The 12,347-nt window shown below is 39.8% G+C and overlaps 1 protein-coding gene across 1 annotated transcript in view; it reads left to right on the top strand.

Annotated features, from left to right (window-relative positions):
- CPED1 (cadherin like and PC-esterase domain containing 1) overlaps positions 1 to 12,347 on the top strand; it is a 105,751-nt gene that overhangs the window by 89,134 nt on the left and 4,270 nt on the right. The window contains exons 16-21 of the mRNA XM_056846691.1: positions 1,374 to 1,491; positions 2,942 to 3,078; positions 7,791 to 8,011; positions 8,931 to 9,032; positions 9,175 to 9,262; positions 12,189 to 12,335. Coding sequence (XP_056702669.1) covers positions 1,374 to 1,491; positions 2,942 to 3,078; positions 7,791 to 8,011; positions 8,931 to 9,032; positions 9,175 to 9,262; positions 12,189 to 12,335 — 813 coding nt within the window. The remainder of the gene's footprint in view (positions 1 to 1,373; positions 1,492 to 2,941; positions 3,079 to 7,790; positions 8,012 to 8,930; positions 9,033 to 9,174; positions 9,263 to 12,188; positions 12,336 to 12,347) is intronic.

Here is a 12,347-nt window from a genome sequence, read left to right as displayed (position 1 = left end):
GCGGCAGCAGTCACCCAGCACCCATTATCAGCTCCATGGATACTGGGAGGGGGGAACAGGCTGTGGCAGTGGCCATGGGGATGGAACTCCCCAGCAGGGAGCTGCAGCATTTTGGGTTTTTTGTTTGTTTGTTTTATTTTGCTGTTTTAATGATATATCGATAAAACACTAAAATACTAATAAATTAAGTGATATATCATTAAAACAGTAAAGTGAAACAAAAACAAAAAAACCCCAAAGTGCTGCTGCTCCCCACCAGAGATTTGCAGCCCAACGGCCGCCTCACACTGCCTTACCAGCCCAGCAGCGGGATTCTTTCATTTGTTCATCTTTGTTCTGGAGATGTTAACATCCAGAGATGTTAACACACTGCTGCAACTGACCAGAAAGGACCCCTATGTGTGTGTGTGGGGGGGGGGTGGAAGCCAACCCCTTTCCCGAGGTCTTTACACTACCTGAAACAATGACTTCTCTGGGAGGTTTTGGATGAGGGCAGGACAAGTGAGAATGGGTGGGGAAAGAGAAACCCCAAAACAGAGAGTATTCATGGGATCGAGGCAAACTTTAAACTCATGATAAAAGAGGTTCCTGAAACTGTGGAACTGGTGTGGGATGGCTGTGCGGTGACCCCTGAAGGATGGGGAAATTATGAAGGACTCAAAAAAAAAGACCCAGGGCAATTTCGCAGGGATTGCACAATGAATAACCAAGCATAAATGGCCTTTGAGAAGGAATTTGTAAACCCCAAGGAAAGATTGTCTTTGTTTTATAATCGGTCTATTGACAATGGACCTAAGCAACAGCATTATGACTGGATAAACAGAATGGACCTTGACAGAAAATTGTTTTAAGGCCAATTTAGGCGACAACCACATTTCATTTTGGTTATGATTCAAGACCAAACTAGATGAAATGTTGGATATCTGTGACTGGGTCTCCTGTCTCATTAAAGTTTCTTCCCTTCCATGTCCTTTTCTGATGGAAGTGTTATTTGCCACAGCAGGGGAAAACATGCAGGAAAACAGCATCACTAGGTGCTGCTTGACTTTAATCAGGAAAAAGGCAGAAAGGTGTTTTAAACTGACCATCACCACAGTCCCAGTCCAAAGGTGACCCTTCCCTTCCTCCATGGCTGCTGCGTAAAAAAATGTAATAAGATGGCTGAGCTAATCATAGAGCTCTAACATTTAATCGAGTTGTGCTCTAAGTTGCCAACAAATGGATGCAAGACAGCAAGAACCAGAAAACAACAACATGAAACAACTTTCCTGTCCCCTTCTCCTTTTCAAGCTTCCCATGTTGTCCAAGATACTTTCTGTGTGACTGAATAACTGCTGCATATTAATCAACCTCATGTTCATATTTTAAATAAGGATTGTGGGTCACTGATTCATCCCGAGGAATCCTGTGGGTTGCAACCTCTGTCTGCCGAATACCTGTCAGCCATTTCACAGCCACGGTTGAAAACATGTGAAGCAGGGGACACACAAGGTTTGTGCCTGATACATTTTCTACCTGTTTGTGCCTGATACATTTTCTACCTGTTTTCTATGCCAACTAGAATGGAGATTCTTGAATCTGCTGCAAGGACCTGTGTTAAGTAAAAAAAAAAAAAAAGATTAGCCATCACAATCACCCTGATTCTTAAGATGTGACAAGATTAGGTCAAAACTATTCTGTGTGTTTATTCACAACATAAATGAAAATGGCACATATAACTATGCTTTAAATATTGCATTTATTAAGTTTAGATAATCTCTTCTACCCATGAACTCAGTATACTTGTAACTGGGTAAAAGATCCATCAATACCTAGAAAAGTAAACATGTGAAATAAAGAGTAGTGTGGTACAAAGCCACACATATGGGCAGATGAGTGCCTGGTGAGAGAGCCTTTAATGTTCTGGAGAAGCCCCTGCCCTTACTAGGTGTCAGGCTGAGACAGGCAAAATCATATATAGGAAGGAGAAGGGTCTCTCCAGCTTTTTTTGTTTGTTTTCAGCCTTTGGCTACTGTAGTGGCAAAACTCTAGTCTCTTGAAGAACCCTCAGGTAAAATAAAAGAGCTTTAATTAAATCCATGTGTCTCACCCACGGGCACCTCAATTTTCCACTAGTCCTTATAAGCCACACCCCAACTCTGCTGCTACAGAACACCGTATGTTCTTTGCTGTCTAAGGAGTATTGCAACACTCTTGGGCAATAAATACTTTGGTCTGCTGGTAGGTAGGACTGCCGCGCTTCCCATCACTGTACAACAGCCGGTTGTAAAGCTCTTTCCATCTCTTCTTTTGAGGCAAGAACCATGCCTTGGGTCATGGGTTCTCACCTGCAGTGGTTGTGGTCTGTAAGGATGAAATTAAAGAGCTTGAACCATGGCCTTTCTGGAGCTAAAACTTCACAAGAGTTAGGTGGTTGGGACCCCCCAGGTGTCTCCAGTTCAAGCACTGTGTCGACTGCTTGATTTTAATCATCACTGCTTGATTTTAAGTCATCACTTACTTCTCAGTAAAGTGTATGAACTGTCATTGTTTCTGAATCTCAGACAATGTAAATTGTTATGAACATTCTGCATGTGGCATTTGATCTGCAATTAATTCACAACAGTTACCAATTTAGGCTGCAGCCATCATGTGATATATGTGTTATGTATGAACTGGCCTTTCAGAGCTTTTATTTTTTCTCTATACTACACCAAGGAACATTGTCCAGTGTTGTTAAATATAACCTTCCTGTTTGGGGGGGAAGAGAATACTCCTATGTGCCAAACATGGTATATGGTTCTTGTGTATAAGCAAATTTCTTCCCAAGGAGGACATCTTCATACCCTTGCTTTCTGTACCCATGAATATCTCCTTGTTCCTCATGTTCACAACAAATCCATATGTGACTAATTAATATCCAAATGAAAACAAAAAAACATGGTGGTGATTTGTTTTCCAGGACAATGGATTGTCCCTTGTCTTAGTTGTTCCGACAACAGAACCTGTGACTGGAGGCAAATAATATGGCAGCCTCACAATTGTCAATATCCTTTCATTAACAAACCAGAACTCCAGCAGTGTCTGGAAAGCAAAAAGGTACGTATGTATAAAATACATATGTTAACAGGAAACTAGTTTATCTCTGCATTCAAGGAATCATCTTGAATTTATTTTGCATGTATATGTATGTACGCCTATATTTGCTATATCTTAGTGATATATTAGAATAGTATCTTCACCAGAGATTATTAAATCTACTGGAATTTTCCCTGGGCAAAACGATATCTACTCATACAGGGCTACTTTCTTACCTCCCACCTTCTGCAGCAGCCCAAAATGCCCCATCCCAATCCTGGGTACCTGCATTTTCCCCAGGAAAAAGATTTCAGGGGGCATTTCTGGCGGCCATGGGAGGGAGGAGGCAAGAAGGTTGCAATCCATTAGTGGACATCCTTCCGCTTGCAGAAAAACTCTGGAAGCTCTCAGGCAGTGTTTTTATTTTGCACCATTTAACTGTAGCCCTGCCCACTGTTGTGTAGAGTCACCAATGTGGTAGCCATTTCTCAGGCTCCCTTTCTGGAATTGAACCCTAATTCCCTGTTCCCAGTAGTCACCATGGTAAGCACAGAATGTACCAGCCCTACCAACTTTTGATGGTACTTTCTGTGCCTGCCCTGCCCACTGTAAACAGCTTTTCAAGTGACAGCATTCTAATATCAGGATAAAATGGGTCCATGTTGCATCTACATACTGGTTGTAATGTGTTTCATATGAAGTATGTCTCTGTCTGTGACAGCTTAAAACAAACTTTGCATGCACTCTGTTTCTTTTGCTGTATACCTAATGCATGGCAATGCTTCTGCCCACTAATCTTACCAACTCTTCTTTCACATTCTTGTGCAGGTCTCAGGCGGACCTCACTAGGCTGAGTTTTCTGATAGTGAAAAGTCTAAGATGGTTGCTTGGAAACACATTTCTTCTTAATAGGCATGGTGTGACTGTCTAACAATTTCAGAGGTCTGTGGCTCAGTTACAATTTCTGGTGATACGAATTTCCAGAAGTAAGTAAGAAAACATTAGAAAATGTTTGCTCTACCTGATCCCCATAACAAAATACACTTAGGACCAAGTCTATCTAGTTAATGAACAACTGAAACAAGTGTGCTGGTATAAACAACTGATATAAAGATATATGCCTCTCCTTCCTTCTCTTTCAGTCGCTTTCCATATATGTGTGTGTGTGTGTGTGTGTGTGAACTGGCCTTTCTGCAAGGTACTCAGTTTAAATCCAAGGATTACAGTCTATGGCATGATGCAAAAGCCAAAAGGAGAAAAAATAACCAAATTTTTGTATTTAGTAGAGTTGCCAACCTTCAGATGGGACCTGTAGTTCTCCTGAAATTTCAGTTGACCTCCAGACTACACAGATAAGTTCCCCTGGAGAAAATAGTAGCGTTGGCAGATACACTCTTTGGCAGGGGTCCCCAACATGGTGCCCATGGATACCATGGCGCCTGCTGGCATCTTTCCTGGTGACCACCAAGTGTTTTTTGAAAGTGGGCAGAGTCAGGCAGAGCTTTTGCCCAGCAAGGGTTCTAATTGGCCACTGGAGATTTGATTGGCTGTGCAGATTTTTAAAGGCTCTTTAAAGGATCTTCACTGTGTGACTGAAGGTAAGCTGTGGCAACCATTTTATGGCCAGCTCCACCTTTTGGGGCAGCTCTTTTGCACCCACCACACTATGTTACAATTCCAAAAGTGCCCACAGGCTCAAAAAGGTTGGGGATCCCTGCTGAGCTCCCTCCCCTCCCCCAAACTATACCGTCCCCAGGCTCCACCCCCAAATCTCCAGGTATTTCCCAACCCAGAGTCAGTACCTACTCTTTAATAATATAGCAAAATATTGTATAATAGAATTATTACAGAAAATTCTGGAAGGAGCCAAATAGTAGTCACTCTCAGGTGAGCCAATGGGGAACAGTCTCATTGTCCTGCCTCTTCTTCAGCGAGGTTGAATGGCAATGTAGAATGGATGCCTACAACACTTGCTTATGTATATATCAGAAAGCCCTGGTAAATAATAATATTATTATTTAAACTAAATTATTAAATATTGTCTATAAAATAGTCTTCTATCAGTCTTTTTTGTGATCGCTCCTTTCCTCGACACATAGGTATTCCCTTCTATGCGATTATCAGACTTTATTTTCCCCTTTTCAAGGAAGCTGTAGAGACTGGAATGATTTCATTTAAACAAGAAAAAATAATAAATCTACAGAATTAAACAATTTGGTTATATTGGTGGGATTCTAGATTTGAAAGTAGGCAGAAGCTGTGCACCTTTTTGTTGATTTTGTCATCATATTTTATCTTGTCCTTAGGAAGGGGGAAACAGCATCAAAAGATTTGTTCCCAGCATATATCTGATCCTAGTCAATATTATTCTTTAAACTAAATTTCTCTATTAATATAATTTCAATTCTGACATAGCAAACGCATCCAAACTGCTCTAAAATGAACTGAAAATTGTTCTCAAATAAGATTAGGTATAGTATAATACTGAAAAGAACAGGCAAAACCCATTTAAGCTGTTTATACCTCACACAACAGAAAATAGCTTCCCAGTGAATGAAAAATGAAGTTTTGTAGGAACCAAGGAGTGTATTCAGGATTGCAGGAACAGCTCACTGTCATTTTGTTTCCCACTAATAGTTGTAACTACCTTTATCCAAACTGCTTTTTGACTTTCATGCATGTGAGAATGTGCTTAAACTGAGTTATTTCCGTGGGGACTAATTTGAGACCACCTGAGGTGGAAGAATAGATCCAGATTGGCTGAGACATGAAAAGGGGGAAATAAATTCCCCACAGCATTTTATAAGTGGATCTATTTGGGTTTATGGTGTGTTAGCAAAGCTAATCAGTCATCTGTGGGGAATGAGGGAGATTTCTGGCTGGGAAGTTTTTTTTACTAAGTTCGTTTCATGTAGCAATTTGTCTTTGAACTCTTTATTAAGGGAAACTGTAGGGAGGTTATATTACACTTGTTAGATGGTAACCACTTGGGAAATGACATGGGTTTAACTGTATTGAAAAGATGTGAAATCCAAATAAAAAGTGGCTTGATTTGTTTTACATCTGCGTGACAAAACCTCATATAACTTTATGGTTAATTAACTTTTACCGTAATAGTTCTGTGACTTTGCTGAAGCGTAACACTTTAATTATTATAGAAGGCAATTTTTCAGAAAATTGTAATGGGAAACTGGTCTTGAATGGTAAGTAGTTTTCCTTATAAATGGGCATATATCATTACACATTTACAGTAGAAGTGAAAGGTGACAAAGCATACATTTTATTTATCCCTCTAAAAAAGCAATTTACATTTTAATAGAGTATTAAAATGCCTCTCATCATTAAGGACAGGAAAAATGTTGAAGATACAATTTTCTAAAGAATTTAAAATTCACCTGTTAAAACAAGAACTTACATTATTTTTCCTACATGAGTCTTTTGGAGTTAAGGGTGTTTCAATTTCCTCATGATAGCTAATTTATAGCAACGGGTTCTGGCTAAGCAAGTGAATGCCATTGTAATTTTGCAACCAAGTCACATTTTCCAGACATGAAGTGATGTTTCATGGTCAGTATTTATAATGAGAAGCACTAAATCCCTGCTGCATTTACTGAATGTAGGGAGACACAATCTTATAAAGTAATAATATTATCTTGTACAGTACTTGAAACTGCATGAAAAAGCAACTGTTAATAGTCTCTGACCATGCACAGAAACCTGGTGTTACAACTCTCTTTATCAAACCATTCTGAAATCCGGGGAAACAGAGGAGTGGTAAATGTTGATTTAACCACTTGGCTAGAACTATAGATGATTGATTCTCCATGTACTAAGCATTTGTGGCTACAGCAGTTTCTGTGTACATGAATCCACCCATGCCATCGTTGTACATGTTCAGTACGACTGCAGAGTCTTACATGTCACTGCATCACACTTACTGAATTTAGACACTTTTCTTTCACTTCAGTGGCATAGTCTGTTGTTTCAAACCAAGCAAAGCACAGTCACTGATCACAAATGATATGCATCGAGGGACATTTAGCTTTGCTCGAATTAGAAATGGAATGCAAATACCTGGAAAGTAGGTGTGCATATTTATGCTACATGTGACAGAGACCCGGAGAAGTTAATATCATTTATTTATGACATATGGTCAAGGTGCACAACCCAGTTAAGCAAGAACACTTAGATGTAAGCTGTTTATATATCTAGGGCCAAACCACGTGTTACAGTTGATGCATGACCACCATGAGAACTTACAGTCAAGCTGCAAGATCTCCTTGAGAACTCCATTCTCAAGTGTGCAGGTCCCTGATTCAGACTTAGATGATGTTGTATAGGGAGAAAGGCTTGTGCCTTCTCCCTGAGTCATTTTCCCAACCCAAAACAGTCCCAAGGGATGCTATTTAACCTGTGGGCCATTGCATATGTAGCACCTTAATACATGTACAGCCAGCATGGAAATATCACCTTTGGGGCTGTTTTGGGTCACAAAAATAATATGTGTCCCCACATGTTGGGGTCCCAGTCTGAATCAGGGGCCCACATGTTTGAGAATTGAGCTTCCATGAGGAACTCATCTGACCTCAAGTCCCCATGCAGATCACATGCCAAATTTAACATGTACTTTGTCCCAATGAAATTATCATGCATAGATATTAAACCACCTCAGGACTTGGCAATAGGCAAGGTTTTTAACATTAATTAAAAGCTGCCTGGTTTTTCCTTTAAAGGTTCTTTTCATTGGTGATTCAACTAATAGAGGGATGATGTATTACCTGATGGAAAGAGTGAACAAGACCCTTCAAGAGTGGCAAAAAGCTCATGACATGAAGTTTTATCATAATATAAATAACAGAAACACATTTATTAGTTACTCATATTATCCCCAATTTTGGATCAGTGGAACCCAAAGACCGACATTTGAAGAAGCACTAGAACAGTTGCTACTCAGGTATGGTAGGACTCCTATCGCTGCAATATTTTTGCATTTTTCACAGTGGTTTGTTTATTTACTGCATTTTTATCCTACCTGCCTCTAAGCAGCTTAAGGTGACAGCCATGGTTCTCTCCTCCCCCATTTTATCCTCACAGCATCCCTGTAAGGCATGATCAACTATAAGACTGGCCCAAATTCTCCTAATAAAATTTATGGCAAACAGGGGTTTCAACCCAGGTCTGCCTAGTTCAACAATCTAACCATTATAGAACAGTGTTTCTTACTGATCTTTTTCATGTAATACAATGGCCCTATATCAGAGAACAGTGGGAAGGAATTGGTGTAAGATTCAAAGTTTCTTATGTGATTTCATACAAAGTCAATGGTCTGTCATGTGAAGATGAAGAAATACTACATCCCAGAGTTGTAGTTACTCCCTTTTGGCTTACAGCATTCTATGCCTGTGTAAAGAATTTCAATCTAGCATTCTATGCCTGTGTGGAGAATTTCAATCTAGTACATGTCTTTTTCTCCTTCTCCACGTTAACATTTGTCATTCAGAAATGTTCTCTAGGTATTGCTGCTACAGGGAGCAAAACAGAAAGAGGTGCAGTGGTTCCTCTCCCGCCCCACCCCACCCCCATAATTCTCTAAGCCCCTCCAATGCCTCTACAATGCAGATAGCCTTGTGGCAATGGTCTTCTGTTTTATTGGCATAGCATGTGATCTTATGTATCTAATTAGATCTGTGACATTAAAATGAGTAAAATAATTAATACATATGTAAAGTGAAAAATATGCACAGCCAGCCCTTGGTGGCCAGAATGACCGATATGGTTGACTAAAGTATAATGTAATGCTGTTAAAAATGTTTCCCTCTGTTCTGAGGCAGAATGGGTTTCTGCTTTCTCTTTTACTTTCTCTTTTATTTCAGATCACAGCCCCTCGAGAATACAGGGCAAACTGTATTAGTTGTTGGTGGTGTCCAGTGGCTTAATTTCAATCACTTGGCTATTATTCAAAAGGTGCTCAAGCGGTAAGCTTTAACTTGACAGGTTGTTTTTTTTTTTTTTTGCATACCTCATATGCAATAGCGCTAGCAGCAATTTTTAATATGTTAATGTCTTGTCATTTTTATGTCTATCTATGTGCTTATTCTAAAATATACTTATCCACAGAGCGAATCTCTCAAATATCCTGGTAGTGATAAAATCTCTGGGAATGGGCTTTCATCTGCCAGTGGATGGAGTGCATTCTTTGTCACTGGTAAGACACTTTTTGACTGTGAAAATGTTTTTAGGCCTTTAATGGGGTTTTTTAGTTGGTATCTTTACTCTAAGAATTGTGCTGATCTATGAAGCATACTTCCACTTTGCCAGTACAACATAAATGTCAGGATCTATTGTAGGCCCCATCCTAAACACAACAGTGCTTATGGCAAAAATTAGGGATGAAGTGATTAATCTCTTGTGTAACTGGTTCTAAATCATAGTACTTGGTCAGAAATGGGTGCTGGACTGAGCTTCTGAATTTGAGTCGTAATTATTACTTGAGACTGTTGAGAAATGACATTTATTCCGATTGTAACTGAACCTTAGCTGACAGACTGAAGTTTTGTCTTCTCTGCAGCTGCTTCTAACTTTCACAATGTTGGTATGCTTGGAGTGTGCCTTTTTGTATAATCGGGAGAGCTCTGAGTGAGATCTCGTGGTCTGGCTTCAGCCACAGCTGCTCATTGTCTACTCACAGCTGGATACCACAGAATGAGCAAGAGAGGTTTTTCTGCTGTCAGCCATCCCTCCTTCCCTTTATCAAGGAAGGGAGCAGGGGGGGGAAATCCTCTTTTGCCAGGCTTTGGCTGCTCTGGAGACTGGGCACACTTTGTGGCTTTCCCCAGTTCCTGTTCTGCCATCCCTCAAGCATCCTGGGCTGCCCAGCAATCTGCCCATCATGGAAGCATTTGTCATAATAGTGTTGATGAGAGGTCAACACTAGGGCTGCCAGTTTCCGGGTACCAGATGGAGATCTCCTGGGATTACAACTGAACAGCCAATACAGATCAGCTCACCTGGAGAAAATGGCTACTTTGGAAGATGGATTCTATGGCATTATACACCATTGTAGTACCTCCCCTTCCCTAACCCCGCCTTCCTAAGGCTCCGCCCCCAAAATCTCCAGTTATTTCCCAAGCCAGAGCTGGTAACCCTAGTCTCAATAGGACGTTTTCCCCCTCCTGGACAACTTTCCTCATTGTACAAGCTAAAGTTGCCCACTAACATTCCTCCTTATTATCTTGGTCTCCCCACTTTGCCCTTGGGTACAAAGGAATGGTCCTCAACAGTGAGGATGAGTCTAACACCTGACACACACATGCATAGTTTCCTGGTACTCAGTGACTAGAAAAGGTGATGGTGGAGCTTAAATGTCTCTGGAGGTACCATCGTGTCACCTGAAGCTTGTCTCCTGATTTCTCTGAGGCTCTCCAGAATTACTAAGTAATAAGAGAAATGCACTCATTCCCCACCCCAGGACTCTTTCATTCATTCTTCCTTCACTTGCTTGAGAGTTAAGCTTTGAACTGAAAAGAAATGCCAGGGCTGAATCCTGGTGAGCCTAGCAGAATTTTAGCCCTGCTGTTTTTCCTTTTAACCACCAAATTAAAAGTATAATTTATGTTTATATAATAGAATATTGTATGTATATAGCACCTTTATAGTAACAACAAAAATACATGCCTCTGCTCAAAGGAGCTTACAATATAAAATTCAGCATAGAAGAGACAAGAGCCAGTGAGGTGTGGTGGTTAGTGTCATAGTAGGATCTGGGAGATGCTGGTTTATATACCCACTGCCATGGAACCTTGCTCCATGCCCTTGGGAAGTCACTCTCTTTCAGACTAACCCACCTCACAAGACTGTTGTCAGGATAAAATGGACAAGAGGAGAATGATATTGTAAGCCACTTAGAATCCCCATTAGGGAGAAAGTGGGACATAAACTTCCAAATAGATAACTAATAGAAGGAAGGAAGATGAAGAGTCAACAAGGAAAGAACATATACTCACTTAGTAACACAAGCCTAGGTTGTCTGAGCCCCTCAAATATTATTTAGTATGTTTTTATTCCTTCTTTGCTCCACAGCAGTTTGATTCCCAAAGCAGATAACAATACAAACTCAACAAAAATTCAAAAATTAAAATAAAAACCCACTGTTTAAAAATGCAATAGGAATGGAGGAACATGGTAATATACAAGTTGAGTATCCCTTATTCGGACATCTGATATCCGGACTGATCCAAAAACAGGGCCTTTTGAGCCGGCATGCAGGCGTTACTCACAGGCCCTCAGCAGTGCCATTAATGGTCCAATGTACACAAAATTATTAAAAATATTGTTTAAAGCTATGATAGTCTAGTTATTTTACAGAGGACTAAACCGTGTATTTGGTGTGGTAGTATGAATGAGGATATTGGAATAAGTTGTAATATAGAAATTCTGTTAAATTTTTAAGCTTACAGTATTTTAAATTTTGAAGATTGTTGTATGTTTTTGTTGTTTATTTTATTGAATAAATATTTTAAAAAATATTGTTTAAAATTACATTCAGCCTATGTGTATAAATCTATATACAAAACATATATAAAACATAAATGAATTTCGAGTTTAGACTTGGGTCCTATCCCCAAGATCCCCATTATGTATATGCAAAAATTCCAAAATATTCCAAAATACGGAAAGATCCGAAATATGGAGCACTTCTGGTCCCAAGCAATCTGGATAAAGGATACTGTACTAGAGTATAATCCATCCATGATAAATCAGCCCTGGACAGCATATTAGAACAGGGTACCCTGACATAAGAACATAAGAAAGGCCCTGCTGGGTCAGACAAAGGCCCATCAAGTCCAGCAGTCTGTTCACACAGTGGCCCACCAGGTGCCTCTAGGAAGCCCACAAACAAGATGACTGCAGCAGCACCATCCTGCCTGTACAACATCATTGTACCAGAATAGCCACCATTGAAAAAAATGCCAAATTCCATAAAAATTTGGGGATTTTATTCTCTGGTCTAATTTTTTTATATATTTATTCATATTTTTACTGATCCAGAAATAATATAAATTTGTTTTGGCAAAAACTGTAAATCAGTGAATTAAAGAAAATGATCTGTCTTCTTTGTATTTAATTTTCAGGCAGAAGTACAACATTTGTGGAATGAAAACCAGGCTATTTTGAAGATGGCAAAACAATATGGCTACGAAGTGGTTGACACTTTCATTATTACTATGGGACGGTACAAGGAATTTTTGCAAGGGAAGTGTGGATGCCATTTTCATGAGGTGATTGTTAAT

This window comes from Euleptes europaea, chromosome 3 (genome assembly GCF_029931775.1).
Source record: "Euleptes europaea isolate rEulEur1 chromosome 3, rEulEur1.hap1, whole genome shotgun sequence".
NCBI lineage: Eukaryota > Metazoa > Chordata > Lepidosauria > Squamata > Sphaerodactylidae > Euleptes > Euleptes europaea.
Note: the sequence above shows the minus strand (reverse complement) of the source record. Positions and strands in the feature narration are given on the sequence as shown.